The 20,326-nt window shown below is 45.1% G+C and overlaps 1 protein-coding gene across 1 annotated transcript in view; it reads left to right on the top strand.

Moving 5' to 3' along the window:
• The window catches only part of PROM2 (prominin 2), a 50,511-nt gene that overhangs the window by 22,286 nt on the left and 7,899 nt on the right, over positions 1 to 20,326 (top strand). Inside the window, exons 13-21 of the mRNA XM_028741069.2 lie at positions 3,115 to 3,206; positions 3,662 to 3,746; positions 6,632 to 6,778; positions 6,930 to 7,001; positions 10,534 to 10,626; positions 12,577 to 12,630; positions 15,888 to 15,968; positions 18,397 to 18,465; positions 19,398 to 19,487. Of these exons, the coding sequence (XP_028596902.2) occupies positions 3,115 to 3,206; positions 3,662 to 3,746; positions 6,632 to 6,778; positions 6,930 to 7,001; positions 10,534 to 10,626; positions 12,577 to 12,630; positions 15,888 to 15,968; positions 18,397 to 18,465; positions 19,398 to 19,487 (783 nt within the window). The remainder of the gene's footprint in view (positions 1 to 3,114; positions 3,207 to 3,661; positions 3,747 to 6,631; positions 6,779 to 6,929; positions 7,002 to 10,533; positions 10,627 to 12,576; positions 12,631 to 15,887; positions 15,969 to 18,396; positions 18,466 to 19,397; positions 19,488 to 20,326) is intronic.

Genomic DNA, 20,326 nt, shown 5'->3' with positions numbered 1-20,326 from the left:
AGTTCCCTCAATGCAAGAATTGAGGTTACAGGGAACCAGGCAGAGGGCCTTCTTGGTAGTGGCACCCGCCCTGTGGAACGCCCTCCCATCAGATGTCAAGGAAACAACTATCTTACTTTTAAAAGACATTTGAAGGCAGACCTGTTTAGGGAACGTTTGAAGTTTTATTTTGTTTAATATTTTGTTGGGAGCCGCCAAGAGTGGCTGGGGAAACCCAGTCAGATGGGTAGGCTTTAAATAATTAATTATTATTATTCTAGTCAGTTTGGTGGAGTTAATTTCATAGCCTGTGTCGTGCTCCCATTGTTCTTTTATTGCTGTGTATGGAACATGGGAAGCTGCCAAAACCTGAGTCAGCCCATTGGTCCACCTCTTCCCCACTGTCTGCACTCACTGGGGGCTTATCCACACTTACCTTTCCTCTACTCTTTCCAGGCACACTCCATGCTTTAAAGATCGTCCTTTCCCCATGAAAGCTGTTCTTTAAATTTCAATCAGAGCAAACAGCAATCCACAGAAAACCCAACTTGACGTTTGCTTTGATTAATGCTAAAGTGTGGGTTTTTGTTGCGTAAAAAAATAAATAAATTGCTGTGGCCTGGAAAGAGTGTGGCAAGAGGCAGGTGTGGATAAGCCCTGGAAGTGGCTCAGCCCTTCCTGGAGATGCTAGGCATTGAATCTGGAACCTTCTACCTGCAATGCAGGTGCTTGTTTTTGATCAGGGAAGTGGCCTTGGCAGTTGGGTTGACCTTGCTCCCCTGTTGCAGCAATGCCCTCCCCTGAGGCTTGCAGATCAAGACTTGTGAATGTCAAAGAATAAACATCTAACGAGGTTGATCTCCCCTGCCTGCTAATTCTCATTAGTAAAGAAACCAATGTGCTCTTGTACCACTTCCATTAATTCCGGGGGTGTTGTAAAAGAACTTCCACAGAGATTTTAGCTCCTGTGCCCAATCGACCCAGTTCTCATTCTGCTTCTTTCAATGCAGAAGTTTGGAACCTCAGGTTTGTGAGCCTATTTTCCTGGCCCTTGGAAGTCTCCCCAGGCCACATCATTTACTACTCCCACTTGGCATTACTTGCTAGGCTGGAATGTGTCTTTAAACTCTGGTGTTGTTTCTTGATTGTTTGGATGAAGGACAGAGAGGGGTGTTTTCCCACTGCTGTAACAAAGCTGCAGAAGCTTCTGGGGGGCTGGACGAGGAGGGTAGGCAAGAAACTAGTTCCCCTGGCAAATACCAGTTGTTGCCCAACCCACAATTGCCTGTTGACAGGTTGGAGGAGGTGATGCTTAACCTGCACTGTTGTATGCAGTTGCTCCCTGAAAATGGCCCTCCTTCTGCATTAGTGAGGCTGGGAACCCCATTCACAAAAACTTGCCATCCTATCCATGCTTAGCTCAGGATTCCGGCCTTTGCTGAGCACAAAGCCCTGCGCAGCCGAGATTGGCCTTTCCTTTCCTCCTCCCTCCGGCTTTCTCTGTGTGTCACCCAGGAGAAGGTGCCTGCCATGCTGTGTAGAATGATCCAATTAAGCTATCTCTTGGCCCTCTTCATTCTTTCACCCTCCGGCACAACGGGCACAAGGAGACCATGCCAATGAATTAATTAAATCTCATCAAATCACAATTAACACTTGATCTGCATCTAGAATGGAAGTGCCTGCCACTGCCTTTCAGCCAACTGCAGGAAGAGGGGTGGAGGGAAGCAAGCAGGCCAGGGCTTCCTTTTGTACTTAGAACTCACAAAGTGGAGCAGAGATATCGGATTACTGTCAGCATGGCCAAAACTCTCCCAGGCAACCCTGCTCAGTAAATCCTTTGTCCTGTACCTGGAAAAGTGTTACAGTAATGGCTAAAAACAGCAAAGAGTCCTGTGGTACGAGAGACACTGTCATTTATACAGGCGTAGGAAACCTTCTTGAGCCCAAGCGCTGTATTCCATTCTGGGCAAGCTTTGGCAGCCCACGTCCAGTGACGGGCAGTGCCAGAGGCAAAAGCGGGCAGAGCAACAAATGGGCACGTTGTCTTTGCCCAGTAGGCTCGTTTCTACGCACACCCCTCTCTCTCCTCCACCCAGGCAAGGAAGAGGCCTGATCAGTTCCAGGACACCTTTCAGCCAAGGCAAGAAAGGAGGGTGTGAAGAAGGACCGGAAAGGGTGGGGGAGAGTAGGAGTGGCCTGAGCAGAGTTCAAATGTCCAGGAGGGCTGCATTTGGTCCCCTGGCCTGAGGTTCCCGACCACCAATACATAGATATTTAGTTCAAAAAAGTCACCTTCAAAGGTAGCTCCACGTAGAGTGCATTGCGGTAGTCCAAGTGGGAGATAACCAGAGCATGTACCACTCTGGGGAGACAATGTGAAGGCAGGCAAGGTCTCAGCCAGGAAAGGTCTCAGCCGGCATACCCAATGGAGCTGGTAGACAGCTGCCCTGGACACAGAATCAAGATCAAATTCTTGCATATGTAGAATGGGTATTATGTGGGACCTGTGGCAGTTCCAGTTCCACACATGCAAGCAGCCAAGTGGGCATATATGGGGTGAGGTGATCTCACAGGTAAATTGGCCCCAAGTTGTTAAGGGCTTTCTGTACTAATAGTAACACCTTGAATGTTGTCCAGTAGCAAATTGGCAACCATCGCAGCTCTCTGAGCACAGATATTATATGCTGAGAAGGCCTCACTCGTAGATAGAGATATTTGGCATAAGATTTTTGTGGACCAGATCTCACCTCATCGGTTACACACAGTTGGTGCACGAGGATGACTCTCTCAGGAGTTTGTGGGAAACTTTGTGGGTTGGCAACAGAGAAGATTCAGATTAGGTTCTGCTGTGGAAGGAGATGTGACTACATATGGCTCCTGTCCCAAAGGCCAGAAGCGACGTCCAAGTCCTTTGGCAGGAGTGGGCCAGGCCAGTGGGCAGCAGGAGCTCAACCAGGCATGGTCTTCTCCAAATCGGTGTTCTTGCAGTCAAGGGCTGGAAGAAGCAGGAGGCCACACTGTTGTGGGCCTCTAGAACGAGCTGGAAAAGGGATTTCTAAGGATCATCCCTGCCCTGGTCTGTTAGCGTTAATTGGCTCGAAATGATGTTTTGCTCCTCTTTCCAATCTCCAGTTCATTGACATGCCTGGCAACTTGCCTCCTTCCATGAATATCACTGAGCACCTTGGCCTGAAGAAGAGTCTCAAGATCACTTCTGCTTATCAGTAAGTGTACCTGCTATCAGGCTACTCAGGGGGCATTTGAGTACACAGGACATTGGGGCTCTGTCCTTGCTTCCTACTGAGATGACTCTAGAGCAAGGCCAAGAGCGTTGTTGATCCTAAGGAGCTAAAATTAAGGCTCCTTTGAGCAATACTAATCCACCTTCTATTTTGTGGTTTAGCAGGCAGGATTTGATTGTTTATTTAAGCATTTTCTGCTTTCCTTCTTGGAATGTTTGTGCATTGCTGAGTGGTTCCCTGTAAATAAGATTGCCACATCTCCAGATGTGATGTGATTTGGAGACTGGTACCCATGTTTTTGAAAAGCGATGTGAGCAACAGCTAAGAACGCACATTGAGTGGGATGGAACTATCAAGCAAGCCAGCAATATTGTGGGATGCTGAAAGGGGAGGGAAGGAGGGAGGCCAGGTCAACCTGTTTCCACTCCTTATTTCAGGCAATGTAAGAATGGGGCTGGTCTCTGGGAAGTTCTGCAGCTGGAGGACAATTACACCCTTGACAAATATCTCCAAGTTTCCAAGGTAAGAAGGTTCCTCTGCTGAACTTACATCTCTTCTTCTCCCACTCAGTCACAGAACCTCCGTATCATCACAAATCTTCAGGTGACTGTAGCAGCTCTCATTGCTGACGGCTGCTACAAGCACCCTCTTGGCTCCTCTCATAGCACTACTGCTGTCCACATGCCTGTTGGCTCATCCTGCCTTTTTTTTCTTTCTTTCTCCTTCCTCGCTGCTGCTGCACAACAAAGCCAGACACCACTAGAAGGCAAGTGAGTGAAATAGTGGGTGGCCCCAGTACTCAGGAATGTCTCCCGTGTGAAATGGCTGTAAGATGGAGCCATAAAAAATCCTTAGTTGCACTCTGCTCTCAAATTATGTCACTAGAGTAAATTGTGCAGATTTACCCAGTTGACATGTGTTTGTTTCAAGCTGCATAATTGCAGTATTTGGGAAAATATCAATTTTTGTTGTTTGGCGTTAAACAAGCAAACAGGAAACTGCCCCATGTACTCATCCCATAGAACACCAGAGGTGTGAGATCTGGCTGCGATGAGTCATGCCTCTGTTTACATCTCAGTCAGGTTGCAGCAACAGGCTCCTTATGAGGCTGCCACTGAAGATCATTCAGGCATTTCAGTTGGTTCAGAAAGTGCAGCCAGGATGTGAACTTGGGCAAGTTACAGGAAACACATGCCTACTAAGTAGGGCTGGCCCTACCATTAGGCAGAGTGACGCAATTTCCTTTGGTATCTGCTCCTCTTGAACCCCTGGCCATTCTCCTCTGTTGAATACCAGGCGTCTGTGTGCCACAAGAGTAAGTCCAGATAATCTCATTTCCATGCAGAATTTTAAAGGAAAATCCATTTGAAATGCATGCGGAAACACACAGTTGCAGTTATTTATCCAAAGTACTTATGAGGTGGTCCAAGGGCTACAACGCTGCCTCCATTTGTATAAAATGTCCCCCCCACCCTTTAAACTTTTAAAAGTAGTTAATCTAGCCACCCACAGGCTGGAGCACCAGCACACAGGGATTCTTGCTGCCATACGCTTGGCACACAAATGCAGCCAGTGCCCCTGGGAGCAGCTTGATTGTGTTCCATCACTCAGGGGGGATTGTATAGGAAACAACAGGGCTGCCCCATGTTTCTTTTGTACAATTACTGAGTGCCATTTTTGCATTTAAATTAAAAATCTTATCTTATTTTTATAGGGTTTTATTGTTAAGGTTATTTTGATTCTTCTTATTTATCATGCATTGTATTTTATTGCTTGTTACCACAGGCATAAAAATATATCAAATACAAGGTTTAAATGTAATCAGTAAACAAACCCTTTGTTTTGTTTACCAAAAATGAACTTTAGGACTGCCCCCGCCCCCTCAGATAAGCCACTTCTTCTTGCATGGTTTAATTTTGACCACAAAACCGAATTTTGGTTTAATCTTTGCATAATCTCTGAACGTAATTCAGGGTTCACTGAAACTACTCCCATGAGACTTGGACTCAAATTAGATGTTATGAGGTATCCTGTGATTCTTTCCTCCATTTAAAAAACAACCAAACCCTAATACTCAAAGCAAGCTCAGCCAGGTGCTAATCAAAATAAGGAGAGGCTGCTTAACCCATTCCGCTTTAGTCCAAGATGGTTTCTCAGCTGGAGAAAATATTGGTTGTATCCAGTGCTAGTTACACTCAGAGTAGACCCATTGAAAGTAATATACATGGCTAGCTATGGCCCATTAATATCAGCGGGTCTACTCTGAGTAGAAGTTAGCAAGGTGCAGTCCTTGGGGTTCCTGCATTTTTCTCCTCATGGGTAAAAATAGTAGCTTGGGAGGGTACTTCTGAGCTGGAAAATGACAGGAGGGAGAGGAGTAAGGAGCCTCTCCCTGCCTAGACCTTCCCCACTCAAACCTTTAGATTATCTAAGCCAGGCTTCCTCAGCCTCAGCCCTCCAGAAGTTTTGAGACTACAATTCTCAACATCCCTGACCATTGATCCTGCTAGCTAGGGATCATGGGAATTGTAGGCTAAAAACATTTGGAGGGCAAAGGCTGAGGAAGCCTAATCTAAGCTGTTTTGGGTTAAGAAAAGAAAATGGTAGGAGAGCATATAGAATGGAGGGGTGGGAGGCTGGAGCTGGCCAGCAATAATACAGTACAATCGCATCTTACATAAGGGTTATGTTCCAGGGATGGGGCATCTATGCGAAAACTGTATACTCGAGCCACCCTCTTGGAACCACCCCCATGTGACCACCTCCATCTTTCCGGAGCTGCGCACCAAGCAGGTTCTTGCCCCCTTGCGTATCGGGCTTTGGGATGCTCTCACAAGATCTTGTGGGGCTTCTGAGTTCCTGTGAGAGCATCACAGGCCTACTAAGCAAGGCAGAGAGCTTCAAAGCTCTTTCTGTACCAGGGAAACTCTCCACCGCCCATGCTTTAATTTGTGCAATTTCAACCAGCCGGCCTACAACCATGTAAGGTCAAAATCGCACGAGTAAGCTGCAGTTGTTCTGTACAAAAAAAATGCAATATATAGGAAATAAAAGAAGTAAGAAAAATGGAATTAGAAACCATACAGCATCTAGCATAGCATGTTAGAATTTCTGCAACAGGCAGAAAAAAACATTGAGCGTTCTGCCAAGACCCTCAGCAATTTTCAAGGGGGGGGTAGAGTTTGGGAACTTCTAGCCTAGGATAGTCCCCTCTACTGCTTTCTGCCCTCACCTGGCCCTTGAAGGGAGTGTTTTGCTCCTTGGGCTACAGGAAGCTGTGGAGAGGTGGCAGGAAACTCAAGCAAGCACTCACGGGTTGCAGTGGAGCCTACCTTGATTCTGCTCTTTGGGATTTTGGATTCAAGTCATGGTGCTCACTTATGCCATCTTCCCATCTTTTGCTCCAGTACACTGCAGAGTTTCAGAAGCGCTTGGACAATTTCAACATCCGCTTTGAAGACATCGTCCTGTTAAATGCAGAAGGGAAGAAGGACCTGGAGACTTTCCGAGACAGCAGGATTGACCGGGTAGACTATGCAAACTTCAGAGCAGAGGTGAGAGGGAGTGTATGGGAAGCAAAAGCCTTGTCTGTCTCTTGTTTCTTCCATCAGTTGCTGAGAATATTATTTGGGGATGCTTTGAATACTTGAAAATAATGCTATAGCAATGCTAAGTGTTACTCTTACTGCTACTCTTTTTTTCTAGATGCACAACCCTGTGGTGAGGACAAACATTCAAGATTTAGCAGTGGAACTTGAGAGACTTAGCAAGATTCAGGTAGGTATCCTCAGCTTCACTGAGGCCTCATCTGCACTGTACCTTTAAAGCAATATTTCAACACTTTAAGCAGTTACGACTTCCCCCCAAGAATAATGGGAACTGTAGTTTTTTATGGGTGCAGAAAGATGAGGAGACTGGAGGGGAGGCCTGATAAAGATGGCAGTTTAAGTTTTTTACCCCACTTCCCCAAGCACTATCAATGTACCAACTAACCTTATAGACACTGAGAAACAAATAAAGAAACATGCAGCCTGGCAAGCAACTTATCTCTGGCAAGAGACTTTTTATTGTTTATGATTTTGTGGTTTAATCTTGTTTTACCAAACCTGAGCGTGAGCAAAGATGACATAGAAAAAACATATAGATGAGGTCAATGCTTGCAATCTAACAACAGATGCCAGAATAAAGTTTACACTGAGCAGCTCCAAAAAGTAAGTGTGTGTGTGTGCGCGCGCACACGCTCCAGGTGGGCTTTCCCCTTTCAGTTTATAGCGATGGTGGGTGGTGTAGAACAGGCATGTCCAACTCCCAAGAGACTACAATCTACTCCCAGTATAAAAAAACCTGGCAGTGATCTACCCATTGTCATTGGAGGCAGGAGGAGCGTGCGTGGGGTGGGTAGATTGCCCAGAGTTGTTGATCTTTCTGGGGGGAGGATTGCACAGAGTTTTTTTAGCTTCCCCTCATAACTTTTTGTACACGATAAGGATCCCGTGATCTATGAAGATCAGCCGGGGATCTACCGGTAGACATCTACTGATCTACTGGTTGGACATCCCTGGTGTAGAACATAGAGTTTCTATGCATGCAGAGGCTGAAGAAATCATGCATTTATTTGGCAAGAGAGACAGGGAACATCCCATGAAGAAGCATCATTTTCAAAGAGCGGAAACACATTCTGTCACTAGGAGTAGAAAGAATTGCCCAAGAGAGCCACAAATTCGAGACTGTAGGAAGTTTTTCTGCTTCTTGATTTCTATTTTCTTTCTTTACTTCCTTCTCTTGAGCAACAAATGATAACTTTAAAGAGATTAGTTAAGTTTTGCAGGAATATGCATAATTGGGAGGAGGGTGCAGTTAGTGGATTGGTATATCAGCCTTGACCCAGGTTCAAGGGTTGCCAGTACCTAAACTACTGGGGAGAGATGATTCTCAATCCAGAGTCATTTGCTGTGCAACCAGATTCTAATTTTTTGTTATTTGAAGTGTTGGTGTTTTCTGTAGTTTTTGTCATGTTCAACCACAACTCTGCTATGCCCTTGGGGTTTTGCGGCTTTATGACACTTGGTACCTAATATCCCCAAAATGGAAGAATTTCATAATTAACAGTTATGTTAATTGTAAAAGATAATGGGGAGCCTTGGTGGGCTAAAAGTCCTATCTTTCAGTGTGATTGGTCTGGGTAATTCAGGTAAAAGCCAAAGGGTTGAAACAATGTACTTAACCAGGAGACACTGGTGATTACCGTATTTTTCGCTCTATAAGGCGCACCAGACCACAAGACGCACCTAGTTTTTGGAGGAGGAAAACAAGAAAAAAAATATTCTGAATCTCAGAAGCCAGAACAGCAAGAGGGATCGCTGCGCAGTGAAAGCAGCAATCCCTCTTTCTGTTCTGGCTTCTGGGATAGCTGCACAGCCTGCATTCGCTCCATAAGACGCACACACATTTCCCCTTACTTTTTAGGAGGGAAAAAGTGAGTCTTATAGAGCAAAAAATACGGTACATACTGTACTTGCAGGAAACATGTTGTAAGCTATCTACAAATAGCTTATTGTATCTTAAGGCCTATCATGCACAAATACTGCCTACCCTACAGGGACATCAAAAGCAAGGGAAGTGGGGGTATTAGTTTGTAACTTGTTAAACTTTTGTTGTGAGAGATGTTATGCAGGATGCTAATGGCTGTTTTGTTTTTGTTAAAGGAGACTTACGTGCAAATACTATAACTATTGTGTCAATCTATAGCCCTAATATAGGACATATATCCTTCCTAAAAGAAACACAACAAAAGCTAGCAACTTTCCAGGAAGGGGTGGTGATTTAAATATGATAAGAAATGTGATACACAACTTGACAGGAAATGGGATGCCCCCCCCCCAAGGGACCCATGCTAAAACTCATATAGAATTGTTTCAAATTTCCCACATGATACCAGGGGAAACATCAGCCTTTTGGAGAGGATGTCAGGAAACTGGAACTTGCATACATCCGATGTGGTTTTGCAAATTTTTAACCCATTTTGGGTTTTGGTATTTAAAGAGTTGAGGGACGCGGGTGGCGCTGTGGGTTAAAGCCTCAGCGCCTAGGACTCGCCGATCGAAAGGTCGGCGGTTTGAATCCCTGCGGCGGGGTGCGCTCCCGTCGTTCGGTCCCAGCGCCTGCCAACCTAGCAGTTCGAAAGCACCTTCGGGTGCAAGTAGATAAATAGGGACCGCTTACCAGCGGGAAGGTAAACGGCGTTCCGTGTGCTGCACTGGCTCACCAGATGCAGCTTGTCACGCTGGCCACGTGACCCGGAAGTGTCTGTGGACAGCGCTGGCTCCCGGCCTATAGAGTGAGATGAGCGCACAACCCTAAAGTCTGTCAAGACTGGCCCGTACGGGCAGGGGTACCTTTACCTTTACCTATTTAAAGAGTTGAGTTTAATATACAAAATGGACCTGCAATCTCCCCCTCAAATTGCTTTACTTGGAATAACTCTACCAGTTCCTCATAAAGAACTTTTAACGTCCCTTCTTGTGGCAGCACGTATGGAAATAGCCATGCAATGGCCCCCTGCCTTAAGGTTGAACATTGAAGCATGCTACTCCAGAGCATGGACAAGAGCGCTGGCTGAAAAGCTGATGTGCCAGAAGTGTGCGACCAAAGGGAATTCTAACCCTCACCTTTCCTATATTGTGTGGCAACTGTTTTTGGGTTGTGTGTGTCAGGAAGATTGTGTTTATAACCCACTGGGATTTCATGGTAATATGTGGAAACATCTTTTGGAGTGAACCATAAGAATTTGATCTGATATTTCTAAGCAAGTTGGTTGATGTGTTGCGAGTTATAGAATCAATGAATCACAGAATTGTACAGTTGGAAGGGATCCCAAGGGTCATACAGTCCAATCCCCTGCAATGCAGAAATTTATATTTTATGTGTGATGTGAAAAACGAAAATTTATTTTTTCTTTAAAAAAAAGGGGGGGTGCTGGAAGATGTTAGAAGGCGCTCCCCCATTCCTCTCACAGAGCTACAGTTCTCAGTGTGATTTAACAATTCTTCCCTCTTTTCAGGGAATATGGGAACTGTAGCTCTGTGAGGGGAATAAGGAGTCTCATCACAACTCTTAGCACCCTTAAGAAACTACAGCTCCCAGGATCCTTTGGGGGGAAGCCAAGACTGAAGTTGTGTTATAGTGCTTTGAATGTATAGTGTGGATAAGGCTTAGGTTGCAAGGGGAGGAGGAGACCCAATCAAGGGAGCTTTTCACAAATTCCCACCCTTGCCCTCTATCCAGTCTGAACTATTGGTGTTCCCTGCAGAACGACAGAGCCCTGTTAGAACGACTCACTGAGGAAGCTCGGAAGCTCAAGGAAATTCAGAATACGAAGGTCCTCACAATGGAGGACCTTGTGGTAAGTACAACATGTCACAGAAGAGACTCCCACCCTGGGCCCCTGCTGAAGATGTCCTTGGTTTTCAAGCTGAGGATGTGCTGAACTGAATCTTTTTCAGCCTTCCTTGAAATTCCTCGACAGTTTACTTGATTACCCTTCCGCTGCCACTGCCCCATGTTTGCTGCAAATTTAGCTTTAGCAAATATTTGTAGCTTCTTCATTGTTGTTTTTATCATTGTCCGCCTCCTAGTACAGGTGAGCACTGGCTATTTTCATTACATTTATATCCCACCTGTTTCTCCAAGGAGCTCAGGGTGGCACACATGGTTCTCCTCCGCATTTAATCCGCACAACACCCTGTGAGAGGTAGGCTAGGCTGAGAGGCACCGACTGGCCCAAGGTCACCCTGTGAGCTTCATGGCTGAGTGAGGATTTGAACCCTGGTCACCTAGGTTTTAGTCCAACACTCTAACCACCGCACCACGCTGGCTATAGGTCAACAGCCTACCCTCCAACATTTATCTGATGCACATAGGGACATCCTATTCTACATCAGGAAGCTTCTCCCCTGTTTGATCTCACTGCACACATAGACATCTTATACATAGACAACCTATACAGGTATACATTGGTCACCTTGAGCCAATTACAACCTCTCTGCTGAACCTACTTCAAAGGATTGTTGTAAAGAAAAAATGGGCGAGGGAAGGTATCATGTACAACACCTTCAACAGATAAAGGCAATGAGTTAAACTTTTAACTGTAGGGTGCCTTGTCAGGGAAAAGGAATACAGTGGTACCTTGGGTTACATACGCTTCAGGTTACATGTGCTTCAGCTTACAGACTCTGTTAACCCAGAAATAATTACCTCGGGTTAAGAACTTTGCTTCAGGATGAGAACAGAAATTGTGCTCTGGTGGCAGCAGGAGGCCCCATTAGCTAAAGTGGTGCTTCAGGTTAAGAACAGTTTCAGGTTAAGAATAGACCTCCAGAACAAATTAAGTTCTTAACCCGAGGTACCACTGTAATAATAATGAAAACTGTTGAGACTGACCAGGAACATACCAGAGAGCAAATCCTCCTGAACTTAGTGGGACTTACTTCTGAGTAAAAAGAATTGCAGTGTAAGGCTGCACTGCACAGTCTTTACCCACCCAGTCACCTGGGAGTAAGCTCCATTGAATACAGTGGGACTTACTTCTGAGTAGACAGTGTAAGGCTCCATTTACAATATAGGAATAAACATTCCACACATATCCTAAAAAATGGCTGGCTGCTGAAGCATTGTAATTGAAGAATCTAAAGTGGATGGGGTACATTTTCCTTCAAAATTATAGGAAGGGCTATGTTTGCCAGTGCCAAAATTTCCTTCATTTGGTGCAGGTATTTTATTTTCAGTATAAACAAGAGTCCATTATTGCACCTACACACACACACAAGCATGCAGCAAAGGCTCCTGTTTCCAAAAAGGACAGGGATGGGGATCCTGATCTCTCCACCACTTTTAATTGTTCTCCAAGATGTGGAGGGGAGGAAAAAGCAAAACCGGGACATTCTGGGATCAAATCAGAAACCAGGATGGCTTTTGTTATTCCGGGACCGTCTCTGGAAAATAGGGAGGGTTTGCAATAGGCAGGTTAGAGACTTTAAATAAAAACCTAGGAATGTGCTGAACTCCTTTGAAACATTTATTTAGTCTTAAAATTCCTCAGAAGTTTTGCCTGAGACAGTCCACGCTTCTCAAAAAAAGCTTGTTTTGCTTCATTAGTAAGCCAGTCATATCTCTAAGCCAAACGATGTGGCTTTGGCCCACATGACTTCTAGATGTGGAAAGTCTCCAAATTGTAGGCTGCAAATTTGGTTTTAGGTAAGGTGAAAGTGAGAGTTCTGGGTACAGGGGAAAGCAACAGATCATGAGGGGAATGGTTCTTTTACGGGGTATGATTCACCTGTTCATTTTCTTATAGGTAAAGCTGAAAGAAAGTGTCGATTACTTATCAACTCTGGGACCTGGATTCCAGGTATTATTACGGGTTATACAGCTGGAATGGGGTTCTTTGGGGTGCTAAAACTCATTCTCCAAGAGAATTCTCCAGGTCTGCGCTATTCTAGTATGTCACCGGTAGTTTTAAATCTATTTATTTATATAATACATAATATATATTAGCATGTTTCTGAAACCTCCAGATATATTCTTTTTGAGGTTGCTTGAAGGACCTTGCTTGCAAATTTAAACACAAGACTTCCTCTTTTTTCTTTTTATTTGTCTATTTGGGATTCAGAAATATTAGAATAATCCTATTAGAACCAACACACCAGAACCTGAATGAGTTCTGAAAAAAATTAACATCAGTATTGTGGGTGACCAGATTGAAAAAATGCAACATATTGTCTTTTCAACGCTGCACTATTTGCTTCCGCTGCCTGTAGTTCTTATTGGTAGAAGAGAAGCCGCATAGCCTTTGGTCACTTCCAGACTGTCACTGTTTTCGAGGTGGTGGTGGTGGTCTCAGTTGCATGCCAGCAAGTTCCAGTTGTGCAATTATAGCTGACAGGGCTGTCTTTCCCAAAAGATGTGTGTGTTTGCCATAAGGAAAGTGACGAGGGAATGCACTGGGAAGTGTGAGATAGCACTTGCTTGATGAAACATTACCTAATCTGCCCACAAACAGATCAGAATGGTTCTCTGGAAGTAACCCTTTTCTTGAAATACACATTTTAGTATAGTTTTAAATGTAAACTGGAAAGAATATCCACCCTTAAGTTTCTTCTTCAACAAATCTTGTGCAGCAAGGAGAAAAACAGTGGAATTCTCCAGGCAATTGGTTTATTGAGCATTCATCCAGCTTTGCTTGCACAAAGTTTATGTGCAGTTTAGATATAACAAGCGTTTATTCTGATTTATTATCAGGAAGGTTATATGGCACTGCAATGAGCATCCTTCCTGCATTTTTCTTGATTAGCTCACAAGTTGTTTACAAGTCTTTCCATTAGTCATTTGTTCATCTTGCACTTTTCAGTGTGTTTCACCATAGCTTTCTCAATTGCAAAACGTTTTTACTGCCTTAAAGTAGATTTGCTGATACTTGGACAGCATGTCAACATGTCTCTTTAATTGCACAAACCTATGTATTTGGTTCGAATCCCCGCAGCGGGGTGCACTCCCGTTGTTCGGTCCCAGCGCCTGCCAACCTAGCAGTTCGAAAGCACCCCTGGGTGCAAGTAGATAAATAGGGACCGCTTACTAGTGGGAAGGTAAACGGCATTTCCGTGTGCAGCTCTGGCTCGCCAGAGCAGCAATGTCACGCTGGCCACGTGACCCGGAAGTGTCTCCGGACAGCGCTGGCCCCCGGCCTATAGAGTGAGATGGGCGCACAACCCCAGAGTCTGTCAAGACTGGCCCGTACGGGCAGGGGTACCTTTACCTATGTATTTGGCATGCACATGACTCTCTCCCTCAAAATGCTGCCATTCAGAAGACATCCGATGTGTCCAGAGTGCCTGTGTTCCCTAAGCAGCCGCCTGCCCTGCAATTTCAGGCAGACACAGCCACTGGTGGAGCTGAGACAAATTTAATCTGTGATCCCATTTCTAATTAGTTTATCTACTAATTAAATTAGTTAAAACTGGCAACCCTGTTGGGCAATCTGGAGCAGGTTTACTCATAAGCAACACTCACTGAGTGCAGTGGGAATTACTCCCTAGCAAGTGTGTTTAAGATTGCAGCTCTGGTAAATTTATTAATGGCTAAGGGGTTTGTTGCAGTAGTAGTAGTAATAATAATAATAATAATAATAATAATTTATTAATTATACCCCACCCATCTGGCTGGGTTTCCCCAGCCACTCTGGGCAGCTACCAACAAAATATTAAAATACAGTGATCTGTTAAACATTAAAAGCTTCCCTAAATAGGGCTGTCTTCAGATGTCTTCTAAAAGTCTGGTAGTTGTTTTTCTCTTTGACATCTGGTGGGAGGGTGTTCCACAGGGCGGGCGCCACCACCGAGAAGGCCCTCTGCCTGGTTCCCTGTAACGTGGCTTCTCGCAGCGAGGGAACCGCCAGAAAACCCTCGGTGCTGGACCTCAGCGTCCAGGCAGAACGATGGGGGTGGAGACATTCCTTCAGGTATACTGGACCGAGGCCGTTTAGGGCTTTAAAGGTCAGCACCAACACTTTAAATTGTGCTTATGCTTTTTGCTTCGTTGGTTCCTAATTTCCAAATTTTGTAGACATTGTATCTTTTCTTCCTGCTTCTTTTCTTCCTTCTAGTATCTTCAATAACAAGCAAACTAGGCTTTGCTCGTGTATTATCCATACCATCGCCATCTTACGTATTAAAACCCTATTGAAAGGAACTCTTTAGGTTCTGCGTATCTTTCTAAGCAGCATGCAGTGCCTATTTTACTCTTCATTAGAAGCCCTTGCTTCTATTTAATTCACCATTGAGGGATTTCAGCAAGCTCATTCTGTAACTTCATCTTTCAAGGATTGTGACTGTAACAGGGTAATGAAGTGTAATCTAAATTCCACCACAAGCATCTTGCAAAATTATGCACCAACTCGAAAAAGTTGCTTGGGGGTATTGAACCATAATTACAGAGATAGGAAACTCCTTTCGATAAAAGAAAAGGTTCTGCATTTCCTTCATGTATATGTCAAAGACAATATGTATTTTTAACACAGAAAGACTTTCCTGCTACAAAATAGTGTGAAGCCCATGTGTAGACTGTCCTGTGTGCTGGGGTTCTATTACGCTTGTTTTTTGCTGCATGTAAGTCCATTAGTGTGGGTGGTGATGGCTTGTGACCGTGAAACACAAACATGTGCAACCAGCAGGCATGATGATCCACCCCTGCCTTTGCCAACCTGGCACCCTTCAGGTGCTTTGGAGAACATCTGGAGGCACCAGGTTAGCAAAGGATGCATTGGAGGGAACCGAGGAAGAAACTGCAAGAGGTTGTCACTCTCAGCAGCCGCCCTGTGCTCCTTGTCACTTCTAGTTTCAGCCTGATTCACGGAGGGGAGGCCTGTCAATGGCTTTGTACATCATACAAAGCAATGTTTCTGAATCCCAGTTGCAGGAAACCATAGAGGGAGAGAGTGCTCTTGCGCTTGGGTCCTATTTGCAGGTTTCCCACAAGCACGTGGGTGGCCGCTGTGGAAACAGGATGCTGGACTAGGTGGGCTATTGACCTGGTCCAGCAACCTTTTGTGATGCTCTTATCATCTGTCAGCACCCCCCATATTGCTAAACCTTCTCCCTGCTTCCCCAACAGGCTCAGATAAACAATACCGAGTCTCAGATTGGCCTTATTGAGAAGATGTTCCCCATACAGACTCGGAAAATCCTAAGGCAGGTGAGTAGAAGGAGAGGTGATGGCATTATTCAGCATATTTTGTGGCTGTAAGAGAGGGTGAAATATAGGTGTGCATTGGTGTGCAAGAGCAGCAGTGGTGCTATCAATTTACCTCCTTTGCTGTTGAAATGATACGTCTGTCTTCAGCCAGAGGGCTGCTGCTCCACATGTCATTGTTCCAGGAGGCAGAAATGACACTGAGCATGTTCTGCAGCAAGTTAGGTCAAGTGAGGAGGAAACATGTCATGCATCAGGTGCTGCACACTTCTGATTTTGAAGATATTAATTGGGATTTTGCATCTTAATACATTAAAAAAAATCAAAAAACAAAAATGTTAAAAACACATAAAGTTTACAATCCTTATTTTCAATAACATATTTCCCTGACTTCCCCACACCTCCCCTTCTTGTATTCCAATTCAAATTGTTAATTCAACAAGTTCTTGTCCCCAATTTTTAACCTTTTTATATTTAATTCATTTTAGAGAAACCAATTTTAACTTATAAACATCAATATTTGTACATCAGTGCTCATTCTTAAAACCTTTTTCTAAAGTCGACCCAAATTCCCTTCCACGAATTCCCCAATTTTCATACTAATAACAAAACAGAATAAAAAGGAAACAGAATATAATTGTGCACCCTTTGGATTCCCAAACCCCACCCCACCCCTTTCCCGGTTTCGGTCCCCAACAAATGTCCATCAGTCTTAGTCTGCTATCAGCCTGGAGACCTCACGTCCGAGGCTCTTAATTCTCTCTCAGTTCCTCTCTGCCGGTTTTTTTGATAGTCCTTAGTATTAAACACCAAATCTCGGAGAAGCTCTGTCCCAATAGGGTCCATGTTTCTTCCAGCCAGACCTCCATACTTAAAAGTGGAGCCCGAATCTTGTTTCTTACTCCTTTTAAGTCCAAATGTCCCTGCTTGTGAAGCCATTTAATTAGACACTGCGGGGAAGAGTACTGGATTAGATAGTAGGAGAGAAACTTGAAATTGAGACTGCCTAACTGGTGGCTTCAGAAACAAGACACCGACCAAAATCAACATTTTTCTAAATTTTGTAATGCATTTCTCCAGCCAAGTAATGTCTACAGAAAGGCATATACTAGGGTAAAGTGCATGAACATGCATGGTAGCAAAAATAACATAAAAATGTATTATATTACTGAAAGCTGTGTTGCAAAAATATGTATTTTGGGATAAATTCACAGTAAAATGATTTTTTAACATTGACCTTTTTTTAATGCTAAACTGATGCTACAAGAATTAAACGTATGACTGCAAAGGTGAGAAAGTGAAAGCAACTGAAATTTGTGCCTCCCTACTAGATGCAGGGACGCGGGTGGCGCTGTGGGTAAAAGCCTCAGCGCCTAGGGCTTGCCGATCGAAATGTCGGCGGTTCGAATCCCCGCGGCGGGGTGCGCTCCCATTGCTCGGTCCCAGCGCCTGCCAACCTAGCAGTTTGAAAGCACCCTTAAGTGCAAGTAGATAAATAGGGACCGCTTACTGGCGGGAAAGTAAACGGCGTTTCCGTGTGTTGCGCTGGCTCGCCAGATGCAGCTTGTCACGCTGGCCATGTGACCCGGAAGTGTCTCCGGACAGCGCTGGCCCCCGGCCTCTTGAGTGAGATGGGCGCACAACCCTAGAGTCTGTCAAGACTGGCCCGTACGGGCAGGGGTACCTTTACCTTTACCTTACTAGATGGGAGGAGGCCTGTTATACTCAAAGACCCTCCACAAAAGCTCTCAGTCAGGACCAGAAACACAAGGAAGGGGAGAAGGGGAGGGAAGCGGCAAAGGTGTTGTTGACACAAGGGTGACCACTGTGGAAACCTCCCCCCCCCCCCCCGAATGGAAGAAAGGGAAGTGAGAGGTGGAAGAGAATAATAAAAATGCAAGGTTTGAAAGCAAGAGGAAAGTTAGGTTTCTAGAAGTTTTCTCAAGGAAAAAAACCAGAAAGTCAGTTGGATGTTTGTAGGAAATGTGTGTGCATTAGAAGAAACCAGGACTGACCAAAGCTATATGCTGTGTGTTCTCAAAGCACACATGGGCTGTATGAAGCAGCACTTAGAGTTGCCAGCTGCATGTCAGCTGCCCCACAGAAGCAGCTGAGTGACTTGTCCAAGGCCATTTAGTGAACGGAGGGCTGAAAGGGGATTTGAACCTAGGTCTAAAGCGGACCATTTGATGGCTGGATCTGTGTTAAAACGCTTTTTGCAAATGGGCAACACATGCAGTCTGCTTCCAATAAATGTGAACTGCAACCTAGCTGACAACATATATTTGCAACGTAATTTTTGTGTAGGAGCAATCTTCAATTTGGAAGATAATGCATTCATTGGTGGAGGAACAGGGGTGGGGCATCTCTGATTACCCTCTTGAGAAGCACTGGTTGGAGCCCTTCAACCTGCACCTCCTTTCTCCTCCAGGAGCTGGATTGCTTTGTAAGAAAAGAGGTGGGGTACGTCTCACAGTACCTGAAATGGCTGAGGAGCGTGGTAAGTATGAGATTCTTTTGCACCTGAGTGGTGTCTCAGGAGTGAGATGGTGCTGAACAAAAGTGGCAGTGACCACTGGACAAACCTTTCCTTGGGGTGGGGTGTTGATCAGGTGTATTAGAAGGGCAAGATGTCTGTTGTGGGAAATGCGTCACAAGGGCAGAAGAAGGGAAAGTCGTGTATTAGTGAAAGGGTCAGCTTGGCGAAGCCAGCATAATTCAGGAAAGAATTTGCCTGCATGGAGGCCTCTGTGACTTATTGGAGGCTTGCAAATGCCAGTTGTTCATTAATTGAGATTTTTAATTAATAGTTTAGGCAGAAGTAGGTGGGCTGCTTACCAGTAGGGATAGGGGTGAGGTGGTAGGGAGATTAGCGCAGTGCTAACACACCAACAGGAGCACCAGATTGGTTATGCTATGTGTTTGCACCACTGCAACCACCCTCTTCCCCTTTGCCTCCTGATAAGCAGCAAGGACTCATCTGCTGGGAAGCTGGTGTTAGTGGATCTACTTCACCTGGTAAGCAGTTTCTGAGTTTGGGTGGAAAAAGAGTGTAAGAAATCTACTCACCTGTATTCTGTCTCTGGCCACTTCCATTCCAGGTGACCTGTTTTTAAAGCAGTGATTACAATTTGTTTGTGGGTTATAGGATGCTTCAACAAGCAATTGTTATCCCTCACTATCCAGCGCATTACGCCCTCATTTTCCTTAGCGCAAATATCCAGGTGTGTTGTTGTTGGGTTTTTTTTGGGGGGGGGGACAGGTTTGTTGTACAAGAATAACAGCTTTAATAGTGCAAGCTGAATTTGTCAGTATGTGACTGAATCCTGCCCCAAAATAGTGACAGTCTGGAAGCACCCTGTGAGCCTCATTCTCCATGCACTGCTTAAACAAGTTGTGATATGCGCAAGCAATTCTCCTTTTCCGTTCCAGCTAACTGAGGATGTTGCATCATGCAAACCCTTCTCCACTGCTCTAGACAATGGCCGGGTGATCTTGTGCGATCGTATTGCAGATCCCTGGGTAAGTGCTCCAGATAGTTCTTCTACTGTCTAAAATTTGCTGGCACTCTTCCTCTTTGCCTTTTGCTTGATGTGTTTCCTCAGATCCAGGGTGTGGCTAATCAGGCCTCCCCGCTTGGCCTATGAGGTTGTCACAGGGCAGGTAATGACAGGCCTAAGGACCCTCTGCAGGCGTGCCAGGATAGGGCCCCCACATCCTCTGGACTCCCAAGCAGGGGCTGCAGCCACTCCTGACAAAGCCCTAGCCTGACTCACTATTGCTATAGTTTTCCAAAGAAGGTGGCAACGGACAGCCTTCATCGGGGCAGATTCCCCGCTTTGATTGAATCTGCGCAGAGTGCGCAAACCTGTGGGAACCAGGAATGTACATGAGCAGCATTGGGAGACTTGCACAAAGCTCGCACAGTGGTTAGACTGTGTCTGGTCTTGAACATTTGTTATAGGGAAGGGTGTGTGTAGAAATTAGCAGAGTTGGAGCATTATGGCTGACAGCAGGGAGTCTCTCTCTCAGCATCTAACGCCTCTGCTCAGAGACCTGCACTGGTTACTGATTCAGTGTGCTAGTATAGAAAGCCCTTAACCACTTGAAAGCAGTTTACCTGCGAGATTGCCTTTCCTCCACATGCACCTGCTTCAGTCTGTGGAACTGCCACCATTTCAGGTTCCATATAATACTCCTTACACAGTTGCAAGAAATCAATCTTTCAGTGTGGCAGAGCCCTTTTTTCTTTAGGGACACCTATCCAGACATTCTAGGATGTGGGTGGCACTGTCGTCTAAACCACAGAGCCTAGGGCTTGCTGATCAGTAGGTTGGCGGTTTGAATCTCCGCAACGGGGT

This window comes from Podarcis muralis, chromosome 7 (assembly GCF_964188315.1).
Source record: "Podarcis muralis chromosome 7, rPodMur119.hap1.1, whole genome shotgun sequence".
NCBI lineage: Eukaryota > Metazoa > Chordata > Lepidosauria > Squamata > Lacertidae > Podarcis > Podarcis muralis.
This window is presented reverse-complemented; position numbering and strand designations above follow the sequence as displayed.